This window comes from Canis lupus, chromosome 13, assembly GCF_011100685.1.
Source record: "Canis lupus familiaris isolate Mischka breed German Shepherd chromosome 13, alternate assembly UU_Cfam_GSD_1.0, whole genome shotgun sequence".
Classification (NCBI taxonomy): domain Eukaryota; kingdom Metazoa; phylum Chordata; class Mammalia; order Carnivora; family Canidae; genus Canis; species Canis lupus.
The window spans coordinates 45,526,084-45,544,409 of record NC_049234.1 but is presented as its reverse complement, the minus strand read 5'-3'; the positions used below and the strand labels follow the sequence as shown (position 1 = coordinate 45,544,409).

The 18,326-nt window shown below is 42.4% G+C and overlaps 1 protein-coding gene across 13 annotated transcripts in view; it reads right to left on the bottom strand.

Moving 5' to 3' along the window:
• The window catches only part of DCUN1D4 (defective in cullin neddylation 1 domain containing 4), an 81,732-nt gene that overhangs the window by 39,461 nt on the left and 23,945 nt on the right, over positions 1-18,326 (bottom strand). For 8 of the 13 annotated variants that reach the window (XR_005369009.1, XM_038556063.1, XM_038556064.1 and 5 more), the window contains 3 exons: positions 11,531-11,601; positions 11,312-11,351; positions 1,534-1,648 (listed from right to left, as the gene is read on the bottom strand). Coding sequence is in view for 12 of the 13 variants with exons in the window: in XM_038556063.1 (XP_038411991.1) it covers positions 1,534-1,648; positions 11,312-11,351; positions 11,531-11,601 (226 nt within the window). In the remaining variant the exon portion in view is untranslated. Of the gene's footprint in view, positions 1-1,533; positions 1,649-3,804; positions 3,830-3,876; positions 3,934-4,364; positions 4,549-11,311; positions 11,352-11,530; positions 11,602-17,054; positions 17,170-18,326 lie in introns of those variants that run through there. The other 5 variants (XM_038556066.1, XM_038556069.1, XM_038556070.1 and 2 more) reach the window with 5 other exon arrangements.

Sequence of the window (18,326 nt, the reverse complement as noted above, 5' to 3'; positions counted from 1 at the left end):
ACATGGATGAACCTCAAAAACATCATGCTAAGTGAAAGAAGCATGACACAAAAAGACCACTCCACGTGAAATGTCCAGAAAAGGCAAACCTGTAGATGGAAGCTGGACTGGTGGTTGTGGGGGGCTTGGGGGTGGGAACAAGGGGTGACTGTGAATGGCATCAGGGATCTCATTGGGGGGAAAGAGGGCGGAGACGTTCTAAACCTGGTTTGTAGTGATGGTCACCTAACTTTTAACTACTTAGTAAAAATCACTGAATCGTATACTTAACGTATATGGTATGTAAATAAAATTGTATGGTAAATAAATAAAATTGTTTTTTTAAAAAGCCCAAGAAAGAAACTCAGCTAAAGCTATAGACCCCTATGCCTCTGGTGGCCAATGAAATGCTATCAGTAAGGGTATTTCACACCCTTCTGCAACACAGCTACTAGTTTTTAAACTAGCTTTTTCACACTAAATTGTATCAGACTGTGGTGAGAAAAAACAAGTGCCACATATTAGAGTCACAAAATGCTGTGTGGTGATTAGAATTCAACAGTTCCGTGACAATAACATCTACACTACCAAAGAAGTATTAAGTGACCTGGCTTCCCAAAGCTACTGAAAATCACTAGACATTGCTGGGGATGGTCTTCTCAGTCACTGCTATCTTCCTATAGATGGTATTTTCTACTCATCTGGGATATGAAGAGTTGACACCACTTTCACATTGTCGGAGTCCATCTTATCCTTCCAACCTAGCTGGGGCAGATTAGGTATCACAGCAAGAAAGAAACAGAAAAATCTTATCTCATCCCTTTGATTTTTAGATGTGAATATTCAGGCCCATTAGTGAGGTAACCTACAGAGCCAGAATGGAGGAAAATGGAAAAAAGGCAGAAAAGATTGAAGTTACGATGTCTGTTTATTGTCTTAAAAAAAAAAAAAAAAGAGAGAGAGAGAAAGAGAGAGAGAAGAGAAAAAATGACTCATGAAAATCAAGGTGATCTAATAAAGATACCTAAAATAAATAAGTCAAATGACTTTTAGAGTCACCAAAATTAAGCAGTTCCCTTGTCTGAAAGAGAAGTGGTTTACACAGTCTCCTTTTTCACCGTTTCTAGCAAAGTCTCACTCATCTGAGCCTCAAGCTCTGCTCGGCTAACACTCCAAGCAGACTGAGAGCTTCCAGCTGCCGCAGTGCTCCCCAGCCTCTCGGCCCAGGTCCCCTGCGGAAGCAAGCACTCGGCCCTGTGGTTGTGTGTGGTAAGTGAGACCCTCGTAGAGAACAGATACGTACCGACCCGGTGGTCCTCAACAGGCACAGACGACAAGCCCTTAAAAGGAAAGAAAGAAACTCTACACCAGTTTTGGTGGATCAACGGACTGAGAGAAAACTTCAATTTCTAAGAACTCGACTTACCTAATTTGGTTTTTGTTTTATAAACCCACACGTAAAAGAAACATCACAAGGTAACTACACTTTGAAAATGTTAATTCAAATTCTTTGATACACGTCACCGAGTTTGATCTACTGTCTCTGCGACATACCCATCGTGTCTACTTTTCTTGGCGGATAAGTCATCTCCGGAGGCAGGTCTCCTCTTTTTCCTCGGCGGCATCACTTTACTAAAGCAGTCTGAAGAGCTGCAAGACCGCAGGCTTCCTGGGGACAGAGAGCCATGGGGCACAACGGCAGGGTTAGCCACAGCCCAGCATTCCCAGAGCATCCCACCCGCCAAATTAAAAAATGTTCATGGCCTGTAGTGTTAAGGGGTTAGATGGTCTCCGTAAATGTTCTAAGGTAAAAAAAAAAAAAAAAAAAAAAAAGGGGGGGTTTAGTTCCTCTTTGAGAAAATGTTACAGTCAAGAAATAAACCTTGCAACGACACAAGTCAATACTCCCCCCACTAAAACCACATGAGAAACGGAAGTAATCACAATTTCCATTTACTCTCCAAAAACACTAATATAAATCATCAGAGCTTCCAGTGTCTTTTACGTGGCAATGTTCCTTCCAAAGGAACCGCACCGCTATCTCCTTTGTGTATGTCATCAGGCAAGGCCAGGTCAGCCAGTCACCTTGACTCTAAAATACAAACAAGCACATCAGCCCCAATACTCTTCTCTAAGTTTCGAGAGATATCTGATCTTAAAAAACAAAAAACAACAACAAAAAGAAAAACAGGATTTAGATTTTTTTGCACAGCAGTCTGCTATGATCTTGAACAAAATTTCCATAATAATTTTTCATCCATTTCTGCCACTTTCCGCCAGGATTTTCAGAAGCATGACTTTCATTGGGTGAAAGATGTTCACGTGTAGTAACAACCGACAATCCCAGCAAGGAGCACTTACAGAGACCTCCCTGGGAGCCAGGCCCATTCCCAACACTTATACCATGTCGTCACTTGTTAACCTCCTACCAGGCTTATGAAAAGAGAAGTATTGGGACTGCCTATGCCGATCAGAGAATAGGGGCAGGGCAGGGAGAGGTTAGGCAAAACTTTAATTCAAACCCAGGTAGTCCCTGCTTCCGACGGTCTAAAACCCTTACAAATTACGAAACAATTATAAGATCATTAAAATGTGCCCATCCTGGCACAGGCGTTATCACATATGCCATTTGGGTCCCACAATAACCCCGAAAGCCAGGCAGGACAGGGATAATTATCTGTACGGGACAGATGGGGAAAACCAAAGCCTGGGCATCCAAGTGATTTTCCAAAGGCCCCAAAAGTGTCTAGGGACGAATTCTGGACCCCCGTCTCTCTCCTCCTTCCAGCAGCCCGTTCCCGGAAGGCCCTGGGCTCTCAGGGAGTCAGAGGACGAGAGAGCAAAAGGGTGCTGGTGTCTGAACGATCCGCATTCAATGCATCAGCTCTAGCCCTTCACCCAACTAGGGGGCTTGGTCAGTCACCGACCGGGTCTAGTTCATCATTTAAAGAGTAAGAACTGGGATACCTCCTTCTCAGGGTTTTTTTTTGTAAGCTTTTATTTATTTACTCATGAGACACACACAGAGAGAGGCCGAGACCCAGGCAGAGGTGAGCAGGCTCCCCGCGGGGAGCCCGAAGTGGGACTCGATCCCGGGACCCCGGGGTCGCGCCCTCCACCACTGATGTGTCCCCCGCTCAGGAGTTTTACGGAGACAAACACCCGATAAGAGCTTGGGCGCCAAGCCCTGCGTGAGGACCAACGCTGGGGATGGGGCAGGGGGGAGGCAGGGTGCGGCCAGGGCCAGGCCGGACCCCACGGTGGTGGCATCCCCATGCTGCCGGGCCGAGAGCCGGGAGAGGAAGGCTGGGGAGGGCGGCGAGCGGCAACAGATGGTGACGGAGCAGGAGCAGAGGCCTGAGGCCCATGCCCCGACGGCCCTTCTGGAAGTCTGCTCCGAGGCCGGGGACGGCACAGTCAGTAGCTCACGGTCAGGACCCCGGGAAGGGCCACCATCGGGTGCCCGGGGTGACCGACGAACTTCAGGAGCCAGGAATGTGCAGCCGCACCTTTCGGGCCACAGACCAGGGCCAGAGCCCGACCTGGGCAGGTGTCCTGCACCGCGTGATGGAGCCTGTGCCGCCACCGTCCCGCCTCCCCCCTCAGCACAGAAGCGACCCTCGGCCGCCCCTCTCCAGGTCCCCACCAGGCCCCATCCTGCCGAGGATGGGAGACACAGGCCCAAGGCACCCGCAGCCCCACGGCGGCAGGAGTGACCGGGAGAGGAAGGGGGGGAAGCACTGCCCACACCACATGCGCCCCATCTTCCCTGCAAAACAGTCCTATTCAGGGGACCCCTGGGGGGCTCAGCGGTTTAGCACCTGCCTTCGGCCCAGAGCGTGATCCTGGGGTCCCGGGATTGAGTCCCACGTCGGGATCCCTGCGTGGAGCCTGCTTCTCCCTCTGCCTGTGTCTCTGCCTCTCTCTCTGTCTCTCATGGATAAATAAATAAATCTTTAAAAAAAAAGAAAAATGGGCCTGTTTATAAACAACCCTAAAGCATACAAAACGGTCCAAAGAGTGTCAGAGTGACTCAAGCTTTTGCAAAAAAAAAAAAAAAAAAAAAAAAAATTCTTGTCCCTGGATGCTGCGGGGTGGGGTGTGCACGATGCAGCAGCAGGGCCCCCAGCCGGCAGGCCCCCACCACCACCCCCCCGCTGTCCACGAGGAGACCAGGTGCCGGCGAGGACGTGGGACCCGGGAGCCCTCGCGCACCACGGGCGGGAGCCCAAACTGGTGCAGCCACCCTGGAAGACCGTACAGGGGTGCCTCAAAAAAAAAAAATGGAAACTGGTGATACCCGATGATCCAGTAAACCCAAGGAGGACAAAAACACGAACTGGGAAATAATATTTGCATTTCTACGTGTGTTCGACTTTACTTACAACAGCTGATAAGGAAGCAACCTAAGCGGCCGTCAACGGACGAATGGATAAAGATGCGGTGCATACACCTCGTGGAGTATTAGCCACGAAAAAACATTTGCAACAACATGGAGGGAACTGGAGAGTATTATACTAAGTGAAGTCAGAAAAAGACACTGTATGATTTTACTTATATGTGTAGAATCTAAAAAACACAAATGAAAAAAAAAATAGAAAGGAATTAAGAGGATAAATGAGTCACAGGGATACAAAGTATAGCCCAGTCAGCAATACTGTAATAACTCCGTATGGTGTGAGAGGGTAACTACACTTACCCTGGTGAACACTGTGTAATGCACAGAAATGTCAAATCAGTATGTCTTATACTTGAAACTAACAGGGATCCCTGGGTGGCGCAGCGGTTTGGCGCCCGCCTTTGGCCCAGGGCGCGATCCTGGAGACCCGGGATCGAATCCCACATCGGGCTCCTGGTGCATGGAGCCTGCTTCTCCCTCGGCCTGTGTCTCTGCCTCTCTCTCTCTCTCTGTGACAATCATAAATAAATAAAAATTGAAAAAAAAAAATTAAAAAAAAGAAACTAACAGAACATTGATGTCAACTATAATTTAAGATGGAGGAGGGAAGGAGGAAAGAGTGGTCTGTCTTAAACCCAAAGCTCATTTTGCCCTCCTTGGGTTTGTATGCATGAGGAACAGTCGGTGGCTCCTGGGTGGCAGAGGCGATTAAGCATCCAACTCTTGATTTTAGCTGAGGTCATGACCTCAGGGTCGTGAGATCAAGCCCCACATCAGGCTCTGGGCTGGGCAGACACTCCTCCTCTCCCCTGCCCCTCCCTGCCCCCTTGCACACCGCTCACTCTCACTCTTAAACAACAACAACAACAACAACAAAAAAAAAGGTCATTTCCTTCCAGTACTGGCTATGGCTTGGCTCTGAGCACCTCGTGTGGCAATAACCATTCCCTTACACCAGTGTTTGCAGAACGTGGAGGAAAATGCACTATCTCCTCAGCGCATCAAACAATGCACACACTAAGATCATGTCTTCACCAATATTTGCCCATAAAGGTTAATCCACTAGCTCCTCTCCTATCTGCTTCCTTGGAGGCAAACTGGTGTGATGTCTGGCTTCACTGAGTCCTACACACCAAGAGTATCATATTTTTGGTAAACGTACATGCATCATCAATTAACTAACTTTTTCAACTTTCTCTTATTTTCTTCCTTATTGACCCATGTTTTCCGTGAAAAGTTTCACAAATCATTTTTTCTTGTGTTTGTGTAAAATGAACTCATACTTAAGCCCAAATTTGGCATTTTTTTATATTTTTAAATTTTTTATCTTCTAAGAACCATGGTTTTAGCTTAGATTTTCCTCTGCTCCAGTGATCAGCATAAGCAAGTAGCTATTAGGGGGCCATCTTTTGCAAAAAAAATGATGTCTGCTCACCGTCCTGGTGCCCACCAGAGTTCAGGCATTCACTGGCTCACTGACCCTTTCACCCCTGCCTCAGAGGAAAGATGTGTCCAACTCATCCCCCAGGGAAGATACAAAGGACTACACGGCATAACTCCAGAGGCAGAAGCCTAGAACCCACAATGACAGTGAGGAGTGTCAGGCTACCTAAAACGCGATTTTTTAATATTGAGGCAAATAAGTTTACTTAAAATACTTTGCCAACATGAATCAAGTCAATAAAATATACAGAGGACGCAACTCAAGACTAATATGCCCCAAACCTGGTCCCCTTCTCCCTAGCATAGCTCCAGGGATCCTTCCTGAGTGAGAGCAACAGCTAGAGATTTTAAGTACACATACATAGGTACACGTTGGTTTGCAGGGCCCCATCTGGTTCACCTGTGCATACACAGCAGCTAATACAGTACCTTAGTACAACAATAGTAAGATCCATACATTATTGAGAATCCTACAGGAGACTCTCAATAAGTATTGTGAAATAAATGTGTTTCTGAAACATGTGTAAATCAAATTCTACTTGAAAAGTCAGTACATTTCCTCAGTATCTTCTCAGATATTTAAATTACCTATGCATAGATAAAATATCATTTCAGATTTTCTTCCTGTCAGTAAAATAAGGACTTGATTTTAGGTCTCCTGGCAAGCAGGATTTTCTTAAACAAAAATATTTGGGAATGTTGGCTTCTTAAAATAACCTTGTGATAAGCCTTTTTATAATAAAAATTATATTCATTTAAATGAATGTTTTACAAATTTGTATTTAGTTGTATCATTAGATTTAAATTTAGGCTTTACTAGCTCAGAACTTATATCACTTCATCTACTACAACTCAACTTTATCTCTAAACTAAAAGAACAATTTATGAAAATGTTTGTCTCCTAAAAGTATCTACTTAAGTACAATCAATCTGACATTACAGATCGAGGCAAAATATTAAGGCCGACACTTTGAAGAATAACTCTGAAGTACTCCCAAAGTTATCCTCACAAATCTGAGTGGCATTATTAGGTTCCAATTCCACAGATGAGAAAATGGCCGATAAAGCTGAGCCCCCAAAAGTTCCTAGATCAATAAATACTTAACAAAGATAAACAAATTCAAATAGATGCATTTTAAGAAACTCAAATTCAGTTGAAATGATGCAAGTTTTTATTCTCTGACAATCACCTGAGCAAAAGGCGTGATGAAAAAGATTTTAAAGATCCATCTTACATCATGAAAAATATTTGGCAGATACACATGAAAGAAAAAGCCTTTTGATAATAATAATAAAGGAGGAAGAGGAGGAGAAGAATCTCAACTAGTAATCCCGATAACTCACACTCCTTAATATTATTTTGATGTTCTGGTGTTCAGTGTTGGTATTTCAACACTAGATGAACAGTCTGAAATCGACCCCGACGCTGGGGTGTGTATACATGGTCCTTCAGGAGGCAATAAAAATTGCTATTTTTTACCCAAGGGTTATAATTTGAGTTCAGGTTCATTTCTTTTTGGTTTAGCGTTAAAAGAACTTCAGATCGGGCAGCCCGGGTGGCTCAGCGGTTTAGCGCCGCCTTCGGCCCAGGGCATGAGCCTGGGGACCCAGGGTCAAGTCCCACATCGAGCTCCCTGCATGGAGCCTGCTTCTCCCTCTGCCTGTGTCTCTGCCTCTCTCTCTCTCCTCTCTGTGTATTCTCATGAATAAATAAATAAAATCTTTAAAAAAAAAAAAAAAAAGAACTTCAGATCACTAAAGTAGATCCAAAATAGTTCTAAAGTGATCAAGCTGCTAAAGAGAACAAGGAAATATTCTATTAACTGCCTATATTTTCAAATAAATCAAGTAGTCAGTGAATTCTTCCCACATTAAACAATTAAAACTATTGCCAACGTCTTTCAGCATGTTTATTTTAATATTTGGTCTCACAAAACCTATTTCAAAGAGCAAATCGAACTCGTCTCGATCAGACTAAAGGCCCTTTAGTGACTACCCAGCTTTGTTTTGACAATTCAATTAAACCTGTTATTTTTAATAAACAGTATCTAAGTAGGTGTTCCAATGCCTTTTCTTTTTTAATCTTTTTGTTTTGGGGGCTCAAGAGATCTAAAATTAGAGAATTTGTCTGATTTTTCCTGTAAGTGTCAATGCACATTCTAATACAAAAATCTCACTAACTTTTCGTTTGAGTTTGTTGTATCATAACCTTGTTTCACTTAATAACATTTTACACGGTTCCTTCTGCTGCTTCAGTACTTATCTAGCTATTTCACCTCACTATTCACTGAACAATGTCACAAAGACATAGTGATTACAGTTGATAAATAAATCGCATTTGAAAACATCTTTCCAGTACCTAATATTTTCTTTCATTTCCTTTAACAGATCATTGAACTACTTGTCTGCTTGAGTGAAACTGTTAACGTCTAAATGTGCAATTTTTATCCTATTTAAGAAAAAACTTTTTTCCATTCCTTTCTCTCTAAATACTCACTTCTGACATCTAGCATCTTCTTCCTTACTCTTTTTTTTTTTTTTTTTTTGCCCTCTCCATTTGGCTTTTTTTATATTCATTCCCTGTAATTTAGATTTGGGGCTACTTGTCCAAGATTAACTCTCTCTCTCTCTTTTTTTTTTTTTTGTAGGAGAAAGACTGAGAGCACCAAAGAAAAGTGTTAGAAGAGACACAGGAGGAAGACAGCAGCCTCTCTCACACTTGGGTTTGGCTCTTCCACATAATTTCTTACAGATATTGCTGAGGTCACGGCACGGCTGGGCCAAAGATTCAAAGCAGCATTAGGGTTATCAATGTTGTCAGATCGCTAAACATCATGGATTTTATGTTGTTCAGGTTCTTAAAGCATACTCTGTCAAGTATGGTCCCCTCACAGGTGATGCTATAACCAAATGGGGAAATGTTAGAGAAAGAGATATTCTAAGAAATGACTAATGCGGGATCCCTGGGTGGCGCAGCGGTTTAGCGCCTGCCTTTGGCCCAGGGCACCATCCTGGAGACCTGGGATCGAATCCCACGTCAGGATCCTGGTGCATGGAGCCTGCTTCTCCCTCTGCCTGTGTCTCTGCCTCTCTCTCTCACTGTGTGCCTATCATAAATAAATTAAAAAAAAAAATGACTAATGCTAATTGCCACCAACCGGCATATACGAGGGACCAGGCACTGCACCAGCATGTTACACACCAAACAGCACACACAGGCACCAGGCCCCCAAGGGTGAAAAGAGGAGGCATGAGGCCAAATACATTTTCTACTTTCATTTTCTTAATTACAGCTTCCAGTTATTAAATCACCACATTTGGGTTAAATATTTAGATATAACATTACTATAGTAACAATATTCATTTGAATCCAAAGTTCAAAGTTAACTATACAACGTACAAGATTCAGAACTTAGAGGTTTTACTACCTCAGCTAAAGAAGAGACAAGACAACCTCAAGGCTGTACCAACACAACATTCAGTTTTAAATCAAGACTGCAAATCCTCAGAGCCCACCAACGTTCTGGTTCAGAACTGGAGACGAATATGCTTTACTTCTGAACTATTAAAAGAAGCCCTGAAAATTTTATTTCAGCATTATTGGTAGCAGCCAAGTTAAACACACTTAAATGCATATCAGTAGGAGGCTGCAGATATATTATGATATACCCATGAACTTGAAAAATGCGGAGACTTTAAAATATAAAGCAGATGCTTTATAAATGTGCTACTATAAAAAGATCAAGATACACAGAGTGACAAATACAAGAGGCACATACAAACATATACTTTTGTGGGAGGAATATCCCCATCGGCAGGGAAACAAACGTAAGAATAGAAGAGTTACCTCTACAGAATCAAATGTGGAGTACTGATGGGGTGTGGAAGCTGGGGGCAATAAATTGGAACAGAAATTTTCATTTTTTATTTTATACCTTTCCAATATTTCTTTTCAAACCATGTGCATACACTGTTTTCAAAATGTATTAAGTAAATTGTTTTTGATTGTCCTTGAGTTGATTCACTGACACAGAAAGATCAGGTGAAGGGAGCCTCTGTGGCCTGGCCTTCTGGAACACTCCGGGCACAGACTTTGCCCCCCCCCCCCCACCACCACCCCCTTTTCTCACTCCTTACCCTGGAAGGAGGAGTGTCTGTCTGATCTAATTAGTGATCCAGGGAGAAGGAGCTGAGCAGAAGGGCCCACAGCCCTTCCTGAACTCCCTTTCAGACTGGCCAGCCAGCAGCAGCTCAGACTCCTCCGCCGGAGGGGGGACAGCAGTGTGCTGGCCTGTGCATACCTCGTCGTGGCAGTGACTAGGTGTAGGGCTGTCTAATTCAGGTGAATACAGGAAAGCCTCCGCATTCTTGCTATACATCTAGGCTGTGTTTTCCAACCAAACTGTTACTTCGATCTCCATCTTGCATCTAATTTTCAACTGATTCTGAACCAATCTAGAGGAGAGGGTGAGACAGCTCTAAATCCCCCAAGCCCCAAGATATACCATTAAATGAAAAAAGAAAGATGCTGTGTAATATGTACAGCATGATCTCACCGATGCTGAATTTCTAAAAGTACTATAAAACGGAAAGAACGGACATGAAACAGCATACTGGGGGAAGGCTGGATGGGAGAGGAGGAGGAGGACTGTCACTTTTTACTCCATTCACTTTTGTGCTGGTCAAAATTCACCAGCAAGCACGTATCCCTGTACCACTGCAGTAATTTTCAAAACCGTTTAAAAATATTTTAATAATTTTTGCTGGAAGACGTAATAACCACAGATCAAGCACACATTTCTGAACTTCAGGACTGTCAACAGTTTAGACAAGCAGTTCTCAAAGTGTGGTCTCCTGCCCGGCTGCTGCATCGGCATCATGTGAGAGCTTGTTAGAAATGCAAACTCTGGGGCCCTAGCCCAAGTCTACAGAATCAGAGACTCTGGGGGTGGAGCCCAGCAATCTGTTTTAACAAGCCCTCCCCAGCTGATTATAGGCTAGCTGAAGTTGAAGAACCACAGGACTAGAGAACGGTTTATAATAATTGTTTCAATTGTTTCAATTTTCCAATTCGTAAATCCCTAAGACCTACACAACACATACATGCACTCCCCTACCCACTTATCAAATCATGGTTCATCTCAATCCAGCAAGCATTTGTGGAATACCTTTCAAACTGCACCACTGGAGTTTTTAGTGTAAACTAAAATACTTTAGTGAAGAAACAGTACCGTGAGACTGCTAGGGAATATTCCCAGCCAATGTAAAGGGACTGAAGTACTCTGACATAAACCAGGGCCCCACGACAGAGACACGCCACCGCGAAGGAGCTAGAACATGGCTTCCTTCCTACACCCCGAAAAACATCCTCAACCAAGTAACAACTTGTTGGTGTATTACAACACAGATCACTCTCAGCTAGTACTTCTCCTTCATAACTTTCTATTACAAAGCTTATTTAAAAGTAAGTAGTGTAAGCATTAAAGATACCTGTTGGGTGATCGTCTTGGCCAACGTCTTCTGTTAGATTCTGCAAGAAATGGGTTCATTAATACCAAGAAATCACGTACCATATAGCAAGTTTTAAGATTCGTCAACATTTCCATAAACAGACGATATCTTAGTATCTGTGATCTAAACTTCTACCAAATACACTTAAAACAACTACTTTAAACGGCTGGTAGTTTTGTCTTTAAAAGGATGACTTACTAGCTTATTAAGAGTGTGGTAGATCTTATGAATATTTGCCAGTGTTGAGAGATGAGAGTTCAGCTGGAAGTCTTTAAAAGAAAAAGAAGAAAATTCAGTGTCATTTATTTCCCATGCTGCCAGAAGACTGTAAAAGAAGAAAACTCAGAAGTGAAGAAAAACAAGTGTTTTGCTACCATTGAATAGTATCTCCATTAATTTGACACTTATTAAATGAAATACAACATGCAACTACTGACCTCTTAGAAATAAAGTCTGGCAATAAAAGTTAAATTCCCAACCCGAATGTTTAAGTTCATGAAACTTTCATGGGAGCCATTAGGCAAAACAAAAATCCCTCAGTAGTTGTAAAATCCTACCAGCAATGAACCTGAACATAAGAGAAAAATGTCAATAACGTTAGCAAATTAAACAAGTCACACAAATAGAAGAAAGATCTCAAAAGAAACGTGTTCACTTTCTCTTTCTCTTTCCCTTTCTCTTCCCCAGAATTACTAATACAGTATCAAATCAAGCTCCTGGCAAGAAAAGAATAGAAAAGCATCTCAACCATTTGGCATTTCTTGCAATATATTTATTTTGTTGGCTCTTATACAAGAGAGCGAGCAAAAATGGAACCTAAGTCCCTCCCCTCCCATCAAGCAAACACAGACAAATCAAAGGATTACACTGCAAGCTGAGTCCACGAGCCCAGAGCCCAGTGATGGAGTCTATAGTTACTTGCATTGCCATATTAAAAAGTGCCACAAACCCAGGAACACAGAAGCAGAAAATCATGCTCATAAACCTGTCCAAATCAAAGAACGTATCCCCCATCATCCCTAATAATTTCAGGATTACATGCTAAATCATACACACATCTTAGAATCCCACACAACATAAAACTCTCAACTGTTAGGCTTTTGCATCTCTAATTTCCAACATTTCTTACGGCCTGCATGCGTGTTAGGCTACATAAATGGAAGTTAAAATTTTACAAACAATTTTATATTTGAATAAACAAGTATTTTTGTAAAATATCAAGATTTACACTAGGCTCCTTTTCTTTACTATCATAAAGGTTAGTCTGAAAGTAACCTTGAAAAGATACTGTAACTCCGTGAGTTAGGCCGTTCGGATAAAAAAGAGGAAAAAAAAGTCGCCTTTCACTGGAATGGTTTATGTGGGACATGTATTAGGTGCAAAGAACAGACCAAAGAGCAGACACTACAATACAAGTTTTCTGCACTAGGCTGGACTCGGCTGCTGCTCTGAGTCTGGAAAGCGAGCTGACTTCCCTGCCAGTGTTTAGAAAGCTTTACTTTGCAAAATTGTGCCAGGAATCCAGTTCTGGGCTGGCCCGCAGAGCAGAGGGGCTGGCAGGCAGCAGAGCCTCTGGCATTTATATGTCACTGTCAGGAGCAGCAAACGCACGCTTGCACACACACACACACACACACGCACGGCTCTGACCCACCTGGCGGCAGATGCTCCTGTCACAGCCATTGAGAACTGCCCAACTAACCAAAATTAGAGGCTGAGAGACAACCAGAGCAGGGCCTCCGACTCTAAATGAGCTTCTAAATGGGCTTCCAATATAGACAATTGTTGCTTGTTTAGCATCTGAATGGTTTAGCCATACTTAAGGTAAATGATGGCATAATGTGGCCCAGAATCCTGATTTTTCATCTTAATTAGCACAGTTGCACAGAAAAGGTTTAGGAAAGCATGTGGAGTAGGTGTGTGCTTGTTTATTTACTTATGTTTATAATTAATAAACATTGAGTGGGGTCTCTAAAGCTAAAATCAACAGTGCTCTCCTGATCCACGAGAGGCTTTGGGGATCCACACACAGCCCTCCTGACCCACATTTACCACCACACCACAACCGCCCCTTTTTTGTACTCTCTCAATTTAAAAATCGGAAGACAAATTATACATTCCATCATCATCTCTAAATTAAACCCTGAAATATAATTCTGGCCCCACCCAAAAAAACACAAAAACTGTCTAGATTCTCTCTTCCCTGAGGCCACATGGTGTGGGACAGAAAAAAGGGGCTTGCCAAAGACCTTTCAACCACTGAGGTTGCCAGATGCTCCCCCTATGCTGTACTTTCTCACAACCCTGATGTTAATTCAACTGTCAAAATTCATATAAAAGAATCTAAATGAGGGGCGCCTAGGTGGCTCAGTTGGTTAAGCATCTGACTCTTCGATTTCAGCGCAGGTCACGGTCTCAGGGTTATGAAATTAAGCCCCGTGCAGGGCTGGGTGTGGAGCCTGCTTAAGATTCCCTCCCTCTCCCTCTAGCCCCTCCTTCAGAAAAAAATCAATCTAAATGAATTAAAATTTCTAACTCCTTCTACATACAGAGACACACAGAGTCCCCCCCTCCCCAAACAAAAATCACAGCCAAAATACACTTTGATTTACAACCTCTCTGTGGAGTCTGAAAGCTGATTTGAATCTCAGGTCTACCAGTTATTTAACCTAAATCTCGATGTTCTCATCTATAAAATGAGATTATAATGCCAAGATGTGGCAAACATCCATTATAATGTCTGGACCATATTAAGTGTTCAATAAAAGAGACCAATTATCACATTTCGCTTATATCATTCTCCATACCACGCTGCTATCTAAAATGCTCACTGAAAAAAACAATAAATAAAAAATAAAATAAAATAAAATAAATAAAATAAAATAAAATAAAATAAAATAAATAAAATAAAATAAAATAAAATAAAATAAAATAAAATAAAATAAAAAAATAAAATAAATAAAATGCTAACTCCCAGAGGTCCAAGTCAAGTCCCATAACAAAAACTCCAAGGATGGGGTTCCTTCTGTGACTGAAGCAGGTGGCCTGCCTGGGACGTTTTTACAGCCTATGATGGCATTCCTGTGTTCATACACCACAAACTGATATTCACAATGATGGTCAAAGATAATTTCAGCACAGAGGGAAAAACAGACAAGAGCGTTTAAGACCAGGTTCTACATATGAACTTTCACTTCCCAGGCAATGCAGATAACGAGGCTTGTATCGCAAATCACACAATGCACTCAGCGATTCTCCATTTCCACAGCCACTGTCATCACCACCTACCTCATTATCGCTTTGCCCAAAGGAAAAAGAAAAGGGGAAAGAAAAGAAACCAGCGACATGAATAATTTCTCTTTAGCTTCACCAAGGTAAGGAGCAGCTAAGGAAGGCACACAAATTCAGACCAAAAAAAAAGACAAAAATGGCATTAAAAGATAAATCCACAAAGGTTAACACATATTGAATTTATGGTTCATGTGTTCAGTGCTCAGGGCAAGTAATAGACCTTGAAATCTAAAATAGATTTCACATCCTTAAGGAATAGATGTTAAGGGTAAAGATCAAATACTTTACAGAGAACGTATTTAGGAAAGCACTAACTGATTCATAAAAATCTCCTTCTGCTCATATTTCAATTCCAAAGGATAAATGCTAGGTTAAGTCACCTTTATTCCATGATCAAATGACTCTCCACAGTAAAGCAGTGACTGGGTTTCACTCTCCTGTGTGACATGCAAACTCTATATCCTATATTGAAAGCAAAAACTAGCTTTGCAAAAAAGTAAGGCCTGTTTAATACACAGCTTGCCTAAATTATACTCTGGGTATTCTTAAAACAATCGACAAATGTTGACTAGACATAAAGCTTCCTGGGTTTTTGTTTGTTTTTTTGTTTTGAAATTACCATTTGCTGTGACCTACATAGAATAAAAGAAATCCCACACACCCCCCATGACACTGGGGCGGGGGGGGGGGGCGGGAAGGCCCAAAGTCCATGTCCCTAAACTACCCTAGCATAGGGTTCCACAATATAGACAGACACAAATATTAGGAATGAAATAATTCTGCAAGTTCAGACAATGACCATCAACCAAAAGAATCAAATTTAAAAATTAGCAGTCCTAAATAGGAGTTTACTTCCAGAAGAAGGTCAGAAACAATTTAAACTCTTAAAAATCAAATCCTTTCCTTCATACCATAGTCACTTGTAAAATAGAGCTGGAGGATGATCTCAACTGTAACAGGAACAAAAAGCAATTAAACACACACAGGAATAAATAAATATGTAACATACACATAAAAAACAATAAAAATTTTCTTAAAGACATAAATGTAGGGATATCAGAGATATTACAGCGCTGGAGTGGAAAGACCTGGTATTGTAAAGCAATCACTTCCCCTTTCCACCAAACTACAAATTAAATGCAATCAAATTCCTATTCTTCCTGCCTCCCAGATCTCCACCCCAAAAGAGGTGGAGAAAAGGAAGGGAGGCTGGCAGATTGATTCTAAAGTTCATCTGAAAGAATAAACATGCTGGCCCTGCCAAGAAATTGTTGAAAAAGAAGAATGAGGAAGGACGTGCCCTATCAGATAGCGATCCATAGTATAAAGCAGAGGTCGGTAAATTCTTTGTAGAGGACCAGGGCGTAAACATTTTTTAGCTTTGTGGGCCTTGCCATCTCTGCTGCAATTACTGGGCCATTATAGCTCAAAGCAGCCATAAACAATAGATAAACAAATGAGGATAGCTGTGTTCCAATAAAACTTTATTTATAAAACCTAAGTGGTAGGCCAAATTTGGCCTGTGGACCATAATTTGCCAATGTTTGGTATAAAGGCACGATAATTTCAACAAAATGGTACAAGTGCAAGAAGACAAATCAATGGAAGAGAGTTGATAAGCACGTGCATAGGTATAAACACACGTGCAATTAATATATGATATGGCATTTCCAATCAACAAGAGACGACCATTCGGTAAACAGAGGGGCAACTAGCTCGCATGTGCAACAGATTAAAGTTAATTCCAACCTCAACCAAGTTACAGATGGAAGGGGAAGGCATTCAAGGCAAAAGAAAATCCCTTATCTTTGGTACAGGGCCCTGGAGGCTCTGCCTTTACCCAACACTCCCATCTCACCTCCTACCCATCCTCCTTGCTTACTCTCCTCAACCACAGTGAGCCTCCCGCTGTTGTGTGAATATTCCAAGCACACTCCTACCTCAGGACCTTGACACGTGCTTTGCCTTGAGCCCTTTCTCTCTGGTGGTAACATGGCTTGCTCTCCCATTTTACCAGGTTGCCATTCAAGTATCACCTTCTTACACACCGTTGCCAGAACAACAAACAGGACCCCTTCTTTGACCTCTATCACCTTCCCATGCTTTCCTTTCCTTTTTCTTTTCTTTATATCACAGATTTGTCACCTTCCTGTCCCATCGAAGTGTAAGCTTCATGGAAGCCAGGACCTGGCTTTGTCCACTACTGTATCCCTTGTACCTAGAACAATACCTGGCACATAACAGGTGCTCAATAAACGCCCAATGAATGGATGCAAACACAAAGGCACCAAATCGTAATTTTGATAGTTCAGGGCATTTCAAGTGCATCCACATCATGTGAGCTTCAAATGTTGAGGAGCGGCATGATCAAAGAGGAAACTTATAAGGAAGACAAAGGTCAAAAAATGAAGAACCTGCCAACTCTGCTTACCAGTTTAATCTCCGGAAGGGCTTGTACCTCCAACTGGGCCACCCGAGGGTATGCAAATCAACCAGATAAACGTGGCACACTCAAGCAGCATCAACTCTACTCAATAGTAACTCCCCTGTAATGTGTTACACGAACACAAAAAACATGATTATAGAACAAGACACCCCGAGCTATGCCTGCTGGGACCCCATGAGTACAATTTAATTCACTGAAACTCCGCTACGGCGCAACACTGGTGGGGAACTTTGAGAAGTACTGCTGTGAGGCTGGGTGTTGCACAATTGTTGAAGTCGGGCATTTTTTTTAGGATTTCTCCGAGGCCAACATATGGTGGGGAGATGGTGAGTGGCCTGGCTTGGGAAGGAAAGGCCTCTTGCAAAGACTACTGGAAACGACTGAGGCCGGGAAGGGTTAGGGCCTTAATGAGTCAGTGGCAGTACAAGCAGAGAGGACCTACACTGTGGGCAGTGGGGCAGCAGAATATCCACACTGAACTCACTCAAGGTCAACTTTATTCAGTCCCCCCCCCCCCCGCAAAAAAAAGAGAAAAGGAGGGGAGAAGACAAGATATTTCAGTTGTACCATACCGGCCCTTCATTCTACTTCATGAGCTGGAGACAGGCACGCAAATCAGTTTCCACGTGCCCATCATACTTTGTGCATCTCACAACACTGTATGAGTCTAGTATTTAAAAAACGTATTTTCCATAAAACACGGTCCCTAAATTTGCAAGCCAGCTGCTTCAGCTGGTGCGCCACCGAAGAGCCAGAGATCCATTCCAGTGCTGGAGGAAAGAACTGGCTGTGCTGGATTGATCTGAGACAACCCGCAGCAGGGCACCTTCTGACAGTGATATTCCTAAGACAGGGGATTTTGACCTTACAGATGGACTTAGGAACTAACCTCTATACAAAATATGATTGTACTCGGAGGAAAAAAACCACTATTACTGTCTGTATTTAGGAGATGAGAAAGAGGAGTTCAGTGTTTCAGGTCCGTTTGTCCAATTCTTTTACTGGCTCAGGCAGGATCACACAACTCGCTGTGGCCAGGCTGGGAATGATTCACTTCTAATTCCTAATCCAAAGCCCATTCCTCCCTTCTAGCTTATTTCTTATTGGAGCAAAAACTGATCAATCTTCATGCTCCATAAAAGGAAAAAAAGCAACACCATTTCCCACCCAAAGTTAATAATGAAGTACACAAACTTAGAGTAAAATTTTCTTAAAAGTTACTAAAACTGGCTAAATCTAAAACAACCTACCGATTTA